At 36.3% G+C, this 16,372-nt stretch overlaps 1 protein-coding gene across 7 annotated transcripts in view; it reads left to right on the top strand.

Annotated features, from left to right (window-relative positions):
- The window catches only part of SNX29 (sorting nexin 29), a 73,926-nt gene that overhangs the window by 34,667 nt on the left and 22,887 nt on the right, over positions 1 to 16,372 (top strand). For 2 of the 7 annotated variants that reach the window (XM_042827545.1, XM_042827538.1), the window contains 5 exons: positions 107 to 213; positions 2,899 to 3,015; positions 4,407 to 4,462; positions 5,771 to 5,852; positions 12,966 to 13,106. In XM_042827545.1, coding sequence (XP_042683479.1) covers positions 107 to 213; positions 2,899 to 3,015; positions 4,407 to 4,462; positions 5,771 to 5,852; positions 12,966 to 13,106 — 503 coding nt within the window. Of the gene's footprint in view, positions 1 to 106; positions 214 to 2,898; positions 3,016 to 4,406; positions 4,463 to 5,753; positions 5,853 to 10,194; positions 11,893 to 12,965; positions 13,107 to 16,372 lie in introns of those variants that run through there. The other 5 variants (XM_042827544.1, XM_042827543.1, XM_042827540.1 and 2 more) reach the window with 5 other exon arrangements.

Genomic DNA, 16,372 nt, shown 5'->3' with positions numbered 1-16,372 from the left:
CCAATTTTGATACTTCTAAGAACTGTTTCTTTTAGAACTGCTACTTTGAAACAGTTTGTCTTATGTAATTTAATGTTTTTAATTTGAGGTATCTCTTTGTTTTTAGTTTTGCCAAACATTTGGAGCACTGATGGTGAACTTAATATTCCAGAGCAAAAGCAAGTAGAAAACAATGAGGAACTAGCCAGCTCTTATGAAAGAAAATTGATTGAGGTAAAGTATGCTGCATAACTTCTGAGGGATAGTAATGATAACATAGCATTTGAAGCTGTAAACGTTTTCTATCTTTAGCTTTTTTCCCCCATTAGTCTGAAATAAAATTTTTTGTTCTAAAAATTAAAAACTTAATTTTCATACTTCTGTGGTTAACATGCAGGTTTATTAATTCAACTTCAAAGCTAATTTAAAGCAATTCATGTGATTGAAACACTTACAGATATACATTCATATTATTAAAATTGATTGGTATAAGAATGTGACATTGCTTACAATAAAAAAAAGCTATATTTGTTTAATTATGTTATTTTTCAGCCTAACAGTGATTTCATGAATCAATTTTGAACTGATTTATTTTACTGCATTAAGAAATACTGCTTTTATGAAGATTTTTAATAAGCAAGTTCCTTAAGGTTATAATTGATGGCAATGAAGTGGTCAGACAGTAGGTTTTGGGCGTTGTATAAGCTGCAGCACGTTGTTCATAAGCTTCATTGTATTATGAATTGAACTTTAAAGATTCCCAAGAGCATAATGAAATATATATATATATATATTTTAAGCATTTGTACAGCTTTCTGATTGGATCTTTTCTGATTGTGTTATGGAAATTCTTGATGGAAGCTACCAGTTCAGTTGATGTCATCATGTTGGAAAAAGTTCCTAATACAAGATTCTCTTTTGTAAAGTAACATGTAATTCATTAATTGCTTAAAAAAAAAAAAAAAAAAAAAAAGTAAAAACAAAAAAGAGAGAAAGATTATGGATTCATCTTAGGTTTGAATATAAATGACTTCCCAGGTGGAAGTAATGGAATTTAATAACCAAATCTCCTATTAAATATTGAACATTTTTATAGAAATAAATCATAGAATGGTTTGGGTTGGAAAGGACCTTTTAAGATCTAGTTCCAACCCCCTGCTATAGGCATGGACCCTTCCCTCTATACCGTGTTGCTCAAAGTCCCATCCAGCCTGGCTTTCGATGCTTCCAGGGCAAGAGCATCCACAACATCACTGGACAACCTGTTCCAGTGTCACACCACACTCAGAATTTCTTTCTAAAATTTAGTCTAAATCTATCACTCTCAGGTTTAAAGCTGTTTATCCTCATCCTGCTGCTACCTGCCCTTATAAAAAGTCCTTCCCCAGCTTTCCTGTAGACCCCCTTCAGATACTGGAAGGCCACTGTAAGGTCTCCTCAGAGCCTTCTCTTCTCCAGGTTGAAGAGCCCCAGCTCTTTCAGCTTGTTCTTGTGGAGCAGGTGCTCCAGCACTCTGATCATCTCAGTGGCCCACCTCTGGACCTGCTCCAACATGTCCTTTGTGTGTTGGGGCCCCAGAAATGGGTGCAGTACTCTAGGCTGTGTCTCATGAGAACAGAGCAGAAGGGCAGAGTCACCTCCCTCACCCTGCTGGTAGCACTTGATGCAACCCAGGATACGTTTGATTTTCTGGGCTGCAAGTGCACATTGTTGGCTCATCTTGAATCTTTCATCAGTCGGCATCTCCAAATCCTTCTTGGGGCTGCTCTCAAGCCATTCTCTGCCCTACTGGTATTTGTGCTTGGGGTTGCCCTGACCCAGGTGCAGGACCTTGCACTTAGCCTTGTTGAACTGGATGAGGTTGGCAAGGGCCCTCTGAATAACATCCTTTTCCTCTAGCACATCAGCTGAACTTTTTGTGAATATTAACATAAATCAGAGAGGAGTTTATTATATTCTTAAATATTCTTACATTATTTTAAATATTATATTACTTTGTATTAAATATTCTTAAATGCAGCACCAGACACTTTGAATTGCAATGAATGGTTAAGCTAGTTTGAAAATAATTTACCCAGAGTTACTGGAATTATTTTATTGCTTAATCTACATATCCAAAATCAGCTTGGATGCCTTCCTGAGCAACCTGCTGTAGGGAAACCTACAGGTTTTAGCAGGGAACTTAATGATCCCAATATGTGTCTTCTAACCCCTGCAATTCTGTTATTCTGTGATCTCAGCCTGGAAAGCCTGAAGTGGAGTGATCTATATCCAGAAAGAAAAGTATGAACTCTAAAGACATTCTGCAAAAATCCAAGTCACTGTGCTATTGCTGAAGTAGAGGATTGAGGTTTATCCTATTTCACTCTGCTCCTATTAATATTATCCCATAATCCTCTGTATTCTCCTAGTTTTGATGGCTCTTTGAGATGTTGCAAGAGTTGTTGTAACCTGAAAATTATAACGCTTAACTGTATTCTTACCGTAGTCCACTATGTCCACTACCAGGGCCAACCTGTTGCTGTTTTTTGACTTCTTCTCCTAAGTGTAGCTTTTCTTGCTATGCCTTAGGAGTGCTTACCTTGCATTCTATGATTCTGGTCCACGTCAGCATTACCTTTTTATAGAGAATGTAGAAATAATTTACTTACTTGAAAACTTCTAATAGTAGGATTTTCTAAATGGAGTCTTTTTTTCTGTCTTGAAAATAATTCTACGAATTCTTTTTGGCTCATGTTTCCTTTCTGTAAGGCTTACACGCACCATTGTCCATTCAAGACAAATCCGTTGCCAGATATATTAGGTATTGATAGATCATCTCAGAACTGAAGCTTTCATTCAACTTTGTAGTCTAGTAATGCTGATAGGAGTAATTTTTTTCAGTTTAGGACACATTTATCTCTGGATTATGTTTTTCAGGTGGCCGAAATGCATGGGGAATTGATCGAGTTTAATGAGAGGCTGCACCGTGCTCTAATGGCTAAAGAAGCTCTTGTGTCCCAGATGAGACAGGAGCTAATTGATTTGAGAGGGCCGGTAAGAGTTTGTTTACGAAATAGAGGAGTATCATTCTTGACTTAACTCAAAACTGTTACTCATGTTGAAGTAAAATCTGTATCAGCTTATCAGAAATAGCAGCTGGTGAAACATCAACCAAGAGTACCTTATTTGGTATTTTTGATACTTTCGTTCTCTTCAGCAGTATTGAATGTAAGGCAGATATGTTCAGACAATAAAATTGCTTGAAGTATTCAAATATAAGGGTTTTAATTTTTTTAACTGAGCTTTGTTTTAAAGGTTGAACAACATGAAATAATTGATAGGTTTCAAAATATGAGGTCACCTATATCCATAAATCTACAGAGATCAGCAATTGCTGTTCTAAAGTTTTGTAACGCACCTAGAGGCAATGAAATTGTAGGTGTTATACTCAGTCATTTTTTTTTTAAATTCTATGAAAATCTGGTATTTCTGTTCTGTTTCTTTAGTCATTATACTTGCCTTTTTTTCCTCCTTTTAATTTTATCCCTCCCTTTGTATCATGAGCTAAAATCCCTTATTCGAGGTCTGATCCATAAGTAATGCCCATTTTATTATGTTGGCCCACAACAGCAGAGGCAGATGTTAATGAGATGGCAATAGAGGTTGAAACTTGCCATTTGCTGAGGACTTATCATATCGAAGTTTATTACAAACTACAATTTAAAATGAAGTGAAATTCATTCACCTGCCACTAAGGGAGGTGTTGGGGGTCGGCCGGGTAAGGCCCCGGTAACAACGCCCAGTAAGGCCCCAGTAATGCCCCAGGGCACGGCGGGGAGGGCGAAACATGGCTCTGCCTGCCTGCAGCCAGGGGTGCCCTGCGGCCCTGTCTGTGGCCTCTGGTCACCTCGCCTTGGGCTGTCTGGTGTTTGCTGAGGGTGTTTTGTCTGTGTGCAGCCATGGTTTTATTCCCGCGTGCTGTGGCGCTGCAGTCTGCGGGCGTTATGGGCTGTCATAGAGCACGTGGAGATAGGATTTGAACGGAGAGCGATCCCATATGAAATTTCGATCAATTAAACAATGGATAGCATCGCTAATTTAGTATTTTTTCTGATGTATTTTTCTGAAGACAGTGGCTATAATGGCCTCCTAACAGCTGAGTTCAACTTGCTCTCAATCTATTATATTTGTCTCTAAGATTCTCAAGAAAAAAAATAAAAAATTAAAAATGCCTTCCTTTTACAAAGCCAGATTTGCTCATTCTCAAAGCAGTTATAATATAAAGACCTTGCAAGTGTGATATGTTTAAGCTGCTGTGGCATGATTGTTTCTTAGTAATAGTTTTTATTGGGATTTGCAACTTGAGTGTTGAATTTTAGTTTTCTTATAATATTATATGTAGAAAGCATAATAATCAGCATGTGATTTCTGTTATGTAAATATAGGTCCCTGGAGATTTGAGTCAAACATCTGAAGATCAGAGTCTGTCAGACTTTGAAATGTAAGTTTCTGATATGCATCTTTTGTGCATTTATGGGAAAGAAAAATATGCAAATAAATAGATTTATTTCCTTTACTATGTTATTTCAAAAAACCGAATTCTCTGATGTGGTGCTTCATTGTTTAAAAAAAAAAAAAAAAATGTGGAGAGTTGTACAGTCCATGCCCTGGGACAGTGTTTAATGAAGTTAAACAGGAAGTTTAGATTCATGAAGATCTTCTTGAAATGTTCATCCAGTGTCCTAGAACTTAGTATTCTAAAATAACACCAAGAAGTTACTGTTTTCTATTGTTCTGATTTTGATAGATGGTAGATTTATAGTGTGGTGATCCTTCTTATCTTCTCATCTCATTGCATACAAATAGCACTACAAAAAAAAAAATACAGTAGGTCATCACCTATCAAAGTGGTGTGATTTTGATGAATGAATCTAGCTTTTTGTGAATGGTGTAGCTGGTGTCTTTATAGTGTAGAAACCTGGAAATTAATTGTGAGGGGAGTGGCTTCTCTGTAACTATCCAATGCTCTTCTGTTTTTTAATGAACTCTTATCTTTGCTGTTGAGTATGCTGTATGGACCAAGATTTTGATCTTGTTGAAATTAATAATCAAATGTTATTGACTACATTGTTTTCTGTTTTATTATTTAAAAAAAAAAAAAAAATTTGCTTCCGTTTTTCTTTCCCAGTTATGTTAATTTTGTGGAGCTGCCTTTCTTTCATCTGGGATGGTATTTTTTTCTGTGTGATGATATCTGGTGTGATGCTGGTTTTGGTTCTAGGAGAAAAACAGCATTGATAACACAACACTGTTTATAGTTTCTGCTAAGCAGTGTTACACAAAGCAAAAGGTCCAAGGAGCTGGGAAGTAATGGAATTAGTACAGTTGACTTGAACTGTCCAAAGGATTATTCTATACTATATAATATTATGTAGAAGGAGCTCTGAAGAGGGGGAGAAATTCATCTCTCTCTCTTCTACTGCTTTGGGGGCTAGTTGGGCACTGGTTGGGGGATGGTGAGCAATTACTTGTGCATCACTTCTTATTATTCATATATATAGATAGATATAGTCGTAACTATTGTCCTTTTCCTTTTTTCTGTCGTAGTAAATAGTTTTATAGAACCCATGAGTTCTACTCTTTTTTTTCCTCTGTTCTCTTCCCTGTCTCACTGGGAAGGGGGGGGTTAACGAATGACTGTGGTGCTGAGCCACCTGATGGCTTAAACTACAACAGGAACTTTGCAATTTTAATGCCTAAACATGTTTTTCTATTTTCCCTGTTTTAAGTAGTTCTCTTATCTACTCAGATCAAATCGAGCTCTTATTAATGTTTGGATTCCCTCAGTCTTTCTGCGTGGAAAAGCTGCTAATGCATTCCATGTTTATCAAGTAAGTAATTCTTCTTAACATAGATGCTATAGTAAAGTTTCTGACTGAAATGGATCTCAGTGCAATTTTATTAGAGATAGTCCAAATGACTTGTCTTTTATAAAATCTTAGTTTATATTTCACACAATATAAATAAGTAAATAAATATCTTTAATGATATTCTGCTTCACTGAAACATAGGACACATTCGTTACTATTCTGCTTAGACGTTTGAAGAATTTTGTTTATTCTTACTGGTAACTTCTTATGAAATGTAGAAGGTCATTCCAAAAGTAATGCCTCCTCTTTATTTCAGTGAAAACTACTAGAGATCCAAAGAGCACAGTAAGCACTATTTGATAAAATCATAGAATCACTCAGGTTGGAAAAGACTTTACAGATCATCAAGTCCAACTGTGATCTAACCATATTACTCTAACTAACAGCCCTCTGCTAAATCACGTCCCTGAGCACCTCCAAATGGATTTTAAGCACTTCCAGGGACGGTGACTCAAATCACCTCCTTAGGGAACCTATTCCACTGCTTAACAACCTTTCTGTAAAGAAGTGTTTCCTAATATCCAACTTTAAACTTACCCTAGTGCTACTTGAGGCCATTTCCCCTCATCCTGTCACCAGTGAGAAGAGACCGGCCCCGCTCTTGCTGTAGTTACCTTTCAGGTATTGGAAGAGAGCAGCAAGGTCTCCCCTCAGCTTCCTTTTCCCCGGACCAGACAGCCCCAGTTCCTTCAGTTTTTCTGCATCGGCCCTATTCTCCAAGGCCTTCACAAGCCTTGTTGCCCTTCTTTGAACCTGCTCTAGTACCTCCATGTCTTTTCTGTGCCCAAAACTGAACATAATACTTGAGATGAGGCCTCACCAGTGCCAAGTAAAGGGGTAGGATTACTTCCCTAGTCCTGCTCACCACTCCATTCCTGATCCAAGCCAGGATGCCATTAGCCTTCTTGGCCACCTGGGCACACTGCTGGCTCATTCAACTGACTGTCCATCAGTACACCATCAGTACATAGGGAAAGTTCTCGACTAAGGGATGCTATTTTTCAATGTAGTCACCAACATTAGCTATGCATTTTGGTTGGTGATAAGCAAGAGCCTATGTGCTGATCTCATAAAAATCTGTTGCTGTCACCCCTGCTGGAAGGTGCCACCCATTGCCTCACTGTGCTAACATCCACTGTTTGGTCTCCATAAATGTTTTGAAATCATCAATGAATATCAGTGCAAGCTATTTTTCCATCATGAAGGAATTCAGTTCCATGCCTTTGCTTCACATGCATTACTGTGTCAGATGACATTTTGTCAGACTGCCCTTCTGCTGCCATCTCTTGCATGGCAATAAAATATAATGGGATATTGGCAGGAAGATTCAACCTCTACTGCCATGCCATCAACATCTGCTTCTGATATTGTGAGACAATGTAATAAAATAGGAGACATTACTTTTGGAGCAGCCCCTGTAGTTAGATTTTTTTTTTTTGACAATTTGATTGCGCTTGATTGTAAGAAGAAATCTTGAAAGCTTGAGAACATGTGAAATTCATGTGTATTGCAGATATTTGGCATGAAGTTTCTTTATTTTATTGGAAAAAAATATTTCCCAGGATGGAAGAGTTTCAGAGCTTTATCCAAAGCCTCATGGAGTTTAGAAAATACATTCTGCTGCTATGGAGTGGTTTTGAATAGATTTCATCAGTTGCTCATCATTAATGAGTATCATTAATGAAGAACAAAGAATTCTGACTGTTAGAGTGGGCCTCAAACAAGGAAAAAATAAAGCCAATATCATAGCAAGATTCTAAAATACTTGACATTTTACAATGTCAAAAAGACAATTTTGAGAATTTTCTTATTTCTGCAGTATATTCTTATGATATTGGATATGAAAAAATTGTTTGAAAAATGTACAGATCATTTTTCTGAATATTCTTTTCGTCTGTTGACAGTGCAAAGATACCAAAGATATGTAACATGAAAAGGTAGAAGCAGCTGTGTAAAAAGACATAGAATATCTTTTGTTAGTTGTTTGTGTTTAGTAATACAAATGCACAGAACTCCTTTGAGTAGTTATCTACTTAGTCTGCTTTGTCTTTAGATTTTTTAAGAAGAAAAGTGAGCAGGAACTAATTATAGAAATAACCTGAAACATCTGTCATTTTTCTTAAAGTTTGCTCTCAGTATCTGTTAAGATCTTTCCTTATGAAGGATATATCAATGGTATTCCTAGCAATTTTTCATCTCTGTATGACTAAGATCATTGTGTGTTAGGCAAATAACTGTTTTCTGACACTAAAGGGAGGGGAGAAAAAAGAGTTTACCAAAAAATAGGCCTACATTCTATTTTTATGTGCCTGTGTGCATCCATTATATATTGAAGTGTAGACATGCGTATGTACACAAATGTGTATCTCACTATGGGCTGGAGCACCTCTCCTATGAGGAAAGGTTGAGGGAACTGGGCTTGTTTAGTTTGGAGAAGAGAAGGCTCCTGAGAGACCTCATTGTGGCCTTCTAGTATTTGAAGGGAGTGTATAAAAAGGAGGAGGAATGGCCGTTTGTGAGGGTGGACAGTGATAGAACAAGGGGGAATGGTTTTGAATTGAGACAGGGAAGGTTTGGGTTAGATATTAGGAGGAAGTTTTTCTATCCAGAGGGTGGTGAGGCACTGGAACAGGTTGCCCAAGGAGGTTGTGGATGCCCCATCCCTGGAGGCATTCAAGGCCAGGCTGGATGTGGCTCTGGGCAGCCTGGGCTGCTGGTTGATGACCTGCAAACAGCAGGGGGGATTGGAACTAGATTACCTTTGTGGTCCTTTTCAACCCAAGCCATTCTATGATTCTATGGTGAATACTTAGAGTTGAAGTGGTGGCTACATCTGGGTTCAGATATAAAGTTATGTGCAGGCTGAATATGTATTCTGTATTTTATAGATATCAGGAAAGCATTAATTTATATAAAGTCAGAATACCTTCAAAAACATCACTATGAATTTATCTGCCAAAACGTGCTACTCATACAGGGAATTTAATTCAATGTTGAAATAGTGGAAGAATGTATTCACCAAGCTATCAGTATGGAATGAACAGCTGAGGACTGGGAGTAACAAACAAGATAAATGGCCGAGCTCATTTATGAGAGTCCATGTATTTATAATACAGTTTGTTTTTGCTGCTTTATCATTTGTTTCTCCAATGGCAGAAAGTAAAAAACACAATTACAATTCTTTGTATCAGCTGTGTGAGAAATCTGTTTGCAATACATCATTCTTGGTAGCAGTATTGTAGCATGTTGATATTACTGGGATTGTTTCCAATATATTTTGGAGTTCAAATTTTTCTGAGTTCTTGAGGAACCTTGGGCATAAAAACTGACTGCTAATTGTGAGAAGAAGTTGTCGAATAAATAAAGGAAGCTGAAATGTGCCAATTGGAACAGGTGAAGTTGGAAACTTGTTTTGAGTAAGTGTAAATCTCAGATACGCTGTTGATGACTGTACTTAAAGCTATTGGGAACAATGCTTAGCCTGCTTTAAAATTAGATTTTATCTGTAAAGCTCTTTAGTATGGTAGAGTCATGGAATCCTTAGAGTCTGGAGGGACCTTTAAAGGTCATCTAGTCCAACTTCCCTGCATTGATCAGGGACACCAATGCTAGATCAGGTTGCCTAGGGCCTGATCCAGCCTCGCCTTGAAAGTCTCCGGGGATGGGGCATCAACCACAACACTGGGCAGCCTGTTCCAGTGCCTCACCACCCTCACTGTAAAAGACTTTTTCCTTATATTTAACCTAAATCACCATCTTTAAGTTTGAACCCATTTCCCATTGTTCTGTCACCACAGACCCTTCTAAACGGTTTGTCTCCTTCTTTCCTGTAGCTCCCCTTTAGATGCTGATTAGGACTCGGAAATAAAGCTATGCACTCCTATAGCAAGCAGTATTTTGTAATGAATCTCATTAGATGTGGAAATTTAAAGCAGATCTCCTGTATTTGCAGAGTTGCATCACGTTCCTGTACCAGAAATTAACTGGCAGCATTTAGTGGTTACAAATCTTAAGAATTTAAAGACCTGATCTAGAAACAGCTACATCTTGTACTCAGACTGAGTTGAAGGGTACCGTTGTGAGAAGCAGAATAACAAGCACTCACATCTTAGCACTGTCTAGAATTTTCTTTGAAATTAACAAAAGCCATCTACTTGTATCAGTAAGCTGTGGATGTTGAAACTGTTAGGTAGCGTATCATTTTAGTGAAAAAGAGCGATCAAATTGGTTGTGCACTTAATTGCATTTATGATGTTCCCTTAAATTTTTTTCATTTGTTTTCTGAAATATCACCATTTCACAGTAGTAGGTCAACATCCGGATAACAGCAATAAATAACGATAAAGAAACCTTGGCATTTGTGGCATAGAGCTTTTAAAATCAAACAGGCATTTATGGATTTCTTTCCTCTTGCACTGTGAATAGTCATCTGAAGATGGAGAGTCCTGCTGACAAGAGGTAGCTATGTGTTATGGAATTCAATTTTGTCATTCTTTAGAGTAACACAAGGAAATTTACCTGTAAGTGGAGAAGGATATACTTCACATTTTTGGATCAGTATCTAAGAAATCTTGGGGAAGATATCAGTCCATTTGGTAATTGGTGACACAGGGTTAAGGAGTGTGTAAAGGACATCAGAGTGGTGGAGATCCAATATTTTGGCACATGAATGAAATAGAATTTGAAGAAGAAGCAGTTTGGATCAGAATTTGATGTTTCTGGAATAAAGGAAGCTTTCACAGGAGGGACGAATTTAAATGTGGGACTCAGTTATTGGCACTTAATGATCACAGGAGAATTTATAAACTGAAAAGTAGAGAAGGCTTTACATATACAGAAGAGCAGATATTTGTGGTGGGAATAGGAACTGAAATAAGGTAGAATTCCTTAAACTAGTAATTAGAGTACAGTAGAGTAGCAATCTTTCATATCATGAAAGGCGTGGAGAGGTTTTTATCTGTTTCAATATATAAATTAGAGTATCTATTGAAATTAGTAGGTTGAACTTAACAAAACAAAACAAAAAAATTCCGACAGTGTTTTTTTTCTTCCAACATAACTGGAGAGAAATTTGAGACTTCTTACCTCAGAGTTTGCAAATACTTTAAATTCACGTGGATCTAAAAAATTATTGGGCTAATTAAATTGAAGAAAAATCAAGCAAAACACAGATGTCACTTTTTTTTTTTTTATCAGATCTCTTAAGTAGCTCTGTTTTGGAAGATGAAAAACATTTCTGGATACACCTACATGCACCTACACACACAGTGTTTATCTGAAAATGAACACAAAATACAAAAATCTGAGAAATAAATTTCAGAATTCACCAGAGAATTTTCTGAATGGTGTAAGTGTTGTGATCAGTATGCCTTGCAGAAGCTGGCCAGCTGAAGAAACTTGGAGATCATAATGTAGGATTAACCAAACATGAGTTGCTGTTGTGATACTATGATAAAGTCTAATGCAGACCTAAAATGGAAATAAGTATGATTAGTAAACCTTTCCTTCCAGTACATGCTCATTCTAACTTATTCAGAAGCACAGCCTCTCTATACTTGCTGTGCTTTGTTTTTCTTTGGGCTTGTATCTTGAATATTGCCTTGCCATGTATTAGTGCAAATCAGTATTGTAATTAGTTTTGCATCTGAGCAGAGGGATGTGAATCCAATGAACCATTCCTATCCTTATTATGTTTCAGTAATTCCTGGGGATTATTTATTCCTTTTTTGGTTAGAAAGGTGTTTTCTGGTGACTTATGTTCATGATCTGTACAGTTTGATAACCATTTGTTGTGGAAATGCAAGTCATAGCTTGAGCCAGTGATGGAGCACCTGATGGGAAGGCAGGTCCAGCCCATGGGAGCTCAGGTGCATGCAATGGAATGCACTGAGTGATGGAAGGGTGGAGCCAGGATCCACCCCTTCCCAGGTGGGATCATTTAAGTGTTGGCAATGGAGGTGAGGGGATCTCTCTGGAGATCCCTGCCTGAGGTCTTCTAAAGGTAAGCAGCTTCCTTCTCTTATTTCTGTGCCTGCTGCTGAGACTCCTTGAGATTTTGCTGCTCTGCTGTTGTTGTTGCACTTTCCATCACTTTATACCATTCTTCTGGTGAATATTTTTTGATAGCCAGATGTTAGTCAGTCAGCCTACCGTTAGAAAATAATTTCTTGTATTCCCAGGGACTAAGACAGAGCCCAGACCAGAGTTAAAAAATATAAGTTTGCATTTATATTTTGCCTCTAGGTGGTGGTCATTAGTTGCAGTTTCGTTTAGTGACGATGCAAGATGGCTACTGCAATAATATTATTTTGTTATATTTCTCAACTGTGGGATATTGGTATTTGGTAGATACATACTTCACTTCCATGTGAAGTGTACAGCAAATAGAAACAAAACATGCTGAATTCCATTATTACCAGTGGCTGAAACTTAAGATAATGAAACTGATTTTGTGATTCTTAACAAGATTCCAATATTTACATGGCTACTTGCAAATCTTCCTTATTTGCAGAGTAATAAACATTTTTAAGTTGCACATAATAAGATTAAAGATAAACATGCCCTAATTAGGTAAGGCTGTTATTGCTCATAAGCTTATGAGCTCACCAAAAATTATCATCAATAACCATTCCTTTAATGTTTAAAATCCTTTGCAGCTCAACAGACTTCCTGTTTAATACTGACTGATTCATATGTTTCCTCATGTTTCTTTTTATGTTATGTACTTCAAATGGTCTTTCGGGGGGGGGGGGGGGGTCGCAGTGCTTGAATGCTGCTCCTCAAGCAGGGAGAAAAACTTTCATGGAAATGAAGCCTAAAAGTGGGGGAGGAGAGCAGTATTTGAAACTACAAGTCTTTATGGGTAAGAAGTGATGCAGTGGAAATGCAGCTTGGGATCTGCTCTTCTGGCCAGATGTGCCTGTTGATCTTCATGTATATGTGAGCCAGCATAGTGTTTCATCAAAGACAGAAATCTTCAGAAGAGGAGGAAATGGATTGCAAGTTAAAATAGTTGGAAAATAGCCTAAGAATTAGGGGAAAAAAAATATTTTCTTTCATGTCTATGTTTTGCAGGTTTATATAAGAATAAAGGACGATGAATGGAATGTTTATCGAAGATATGCAGAGTTCAGAAGCTTGCATCATAAATTACAGAATAAATACCACCAAGTGAGGACTTTTAACTTTCCACCAAAAAAAGCTATTGGAAATAAGGTAATTAAATTAATTCATAGTATCAGTAAGAGTTCAGAAAGTAACCTTTCCTTCACACATGTAAAAAAGATGATTATCATTTTCTTGAAGTGCACATTGACTATGAGTCAGAGAATTTCTGAACAATTTTTAAAACTTTACATTATTTTTATGGACAGCATAAGCATTAGAACTGCATTTTATTTTTTTTTTTTTGAAGGGAGAAAGGAAGGGAGGAAAAAGAATTTTTATAATTCTATAACTTATTGATATGTATTAGACAAGAAGCCAGAATATCAGAGCATGATTATATGTTTTAATGCTAGTTTGACAGCATTCTGTCCTTAAACTGAAAAGAATTAAAAGAGTTTCTGATTAAGAAAAAGTAGATGCAAATATTTTGAAGGCTTAATGTCACTTAAAAGCTTGGGCCATTTATCTGTTGTGACTACACTGATGATACAGTAAAAATGTTCATCCTTTGAAGACCTTAAATGAGAGGAGGTTTTTCCAAAGTACATTATTCAATTCTTGATTACCAAAACTCTAGGATGTTTAATAGTTTTAATATAAGGCAAAAATCTTCAATATACATCCTGAAAGCTGATTTAAGTTGTTAATCTTTACAGTGAATAAATAATCTGAAAACTAAATCTAACTATCACAACTAAAATATAAGGGGATTAAATCACGCTTATAACTTTAAAACTTCTATACTAAACCACTGGATGCTGATTCTTTTTTTTTTTTTTTTTAAGCGGTTGCACATTGGCCACCTCAATAAATAAGGAAGGACTTCTTTTAAGCTCTCTTTATACTCTTTCATCCTAATTACTTCATATACTAATTAAATTATTATTTTAGTTACACAATTGATAACTACAGAAGTAACAGTTGAGCAAGTCATTAAAGTTTTTGTATTGCTTTCAATGCATTAGCTTTGGACTAAATGTATTCTACATGTATTTGTAAAATATGTTGGGTGTACACTTGCAACTTTTTATTCCCATGATAGCAGTTTTTTTAACTGGTACTTAGACAGTGAGAGAAGAAATACAGGTAGCTTGAAAAGGAATGACTCAAAAATAATGTCTTACAGGGAAGTCGTAGGGAAGGAAGCCACTTTAGGCTTGGATGTTTTTGCATTCTGATTCAGCAAAGCACTTCAGGACATACTAAAATTTAAGTATATTTGACTTGAATTGAGGTCAGAAGTATTGGATGTTTGTGTTTTTGTACTTTATCGGATTTAGTAGGCCACAGAAACTATCCTGCATCAAACTAATTAGTCAAAGTCACGCTGTAATAGTGAGCTGTTACTTAGGAGAGGAAAAAAGAGAAAAAGCGGAATTTCTAGCTAATGCCTTTGGGCCCGTAGACCAAATAATACTTCTTAGGAGTAAGCTTTGATGTCTGATGTCTTTGAATAGAATTAGTAGAAAATTATGACTCTTTGGTGTTTCAGAATTGGAGCGCATTTATTAAAGGGAGAAAGCTTTGGAAATATAAATCCTTAATTAAAAGTGAATTAATTTGAAGTTGAGGATTGCTTTCATTAATGCTTACTTAATTTGCTATTGGGTGATGTAATATCTATGCCTGAAGTCTACATTGTTCTTGATTTTTAAAGTGATCTTAATTTTCAGCCTTCTTAGTGAGCTCAACTACTACGCTGTATTATTTTCATATACTTTCTTGCTTGTGGGTTTTTGAAAAATGAGTAATATAAGTTTGACATGCATGCTTGATTATTTTGATTATATTAGTTTGATAATGAAGAAACGAAAGGGGTCCATTTCTATTGTGTTCAAACCAGGAAAGAATTCAAATTAATTTTGCGTATTTATCCATATATGTTAATTCTTTAACAGTGTTAATGTGGCATTCTATAACCATAAAAGAAATGTTGCTGTTTGCGTTTGTCATGTTACTTTGTAAGTGGGAATCTCAGTTCACAAAGGCGCTTAATTATGGAGATTAAGTTAATACAATCCAGTCCACAAATAAGTAACTTAATTGAAGTACCATACTGACAGAAATAAAAAGAACTTCATCTTTGGTGTGAGTATTCTTAAGCTTTCTGTGACTAGAAATTTTCTCTCACTGCCATGTGTGCATCAAGGCAGGCTACAGAGTACTTCAGTTTTTGAGTCTTAGGTAAGTTGAAATCCAATGACATATTTAATAGTGTGTGTAGGGCAGAAGCAATTATCATTCCTAGTTTATAGGAAGTGATAAATGGCTATACTGTCATATCAGTGGTCTCTGGTCCATCCAGCCAATTTCACTGTCAGTGTCTAATGTGGATTCCTGGATCCACGCAGATCCTCTGACCTGTTAACTGAAATAGATGCAATTGAGCTTTTATGTATACAGCACTTGGAAAAAGAGGTTTTTTTTTTCTTCAGTTTTTTGGTTGTATCACTATCTAAGAAATCTTTCTTTTTTTTATATTACAGAAATATTGTAGCAAATACTTCATTGTATTATTATAAAGTATATTCTGATCTTTCTTTGGTATATTGCATTTTAGGGACTGCTGATAATAGAAGTACTTGGTGTAGCTTAATTTTTCTTTAGAAAACTGAATATTTCAGATCACGCAAAATGCAGGATATCTCTTCTGAAATAAAAATTTGGTGTTACTTGCTGTTCCTTATAAAATATCTTTACATGCAGGCATTATTAACAAACAGGCAATGAGAATCAATAGTAGGTCCTATTAGAGGGTATCTTCTATTAAAGGAATCTACTCTTTGGAGTAGGAGATGGATTTTAACATTTTTGTTATTGCTGCAACATAGGCTAGTGAAAATGGGTCTCAATTTCATGAGATTTTTTGATAGCTTCTAGAAGCTCCTGAATAAAGAGTAGACTGACACATACTAAGACTAAGGAGAAAGTAGAAATAAAATTTCCCTGCTCGACAGGTGAGCAAAGATATAAGCCCTAGGGGTAATGCTGTAGGCTGCAGTTTTGTATGTTTTTCTTAATGAACATTTGATTCCTAACCAGTTTACAAATAGACGTGTAGTGAACATTTATGCTTTTAAATAATAAAATATTTAGATGAGTCTGGATTTTGTTAGCATAACATTACCAATTAAATGTTTCCAGCAGTGGAATTAAGCACAGCACTGAAAACAGGTTAGTTCTGGCTTTGTTCTTAAGCTTTCTCTTCTTTGTTGATATATATTTTTTTCACATTAAACACTTTTTCTCAGTGTGGGTTTTGAGAAGGCTTATCCTTTTGGCTGGATGCAGGCTTGCTTGAAAATGCTGAGTAG

Source organism: Centrocercus urophasianus, unplaced genomic scaffold, assembly GCF_019232065.1.
Source record: "Centrocercus urophasianus isolate 14NV4802_14NV808 unplaced genomic scaffold, USGS_Curo_1.0 seq_29, whole genome shotgun sequence".
NCBI lineage: Eukaryota > Metazoa > Chordata > Aves > Galliformes > Phasianidae > Centrocercus > Centrocercus urophasianus.
Note: the sequence above shows the minus strand (reverse complement) of the source record. Positions and strands in the feature narration are given on the sequence as shown.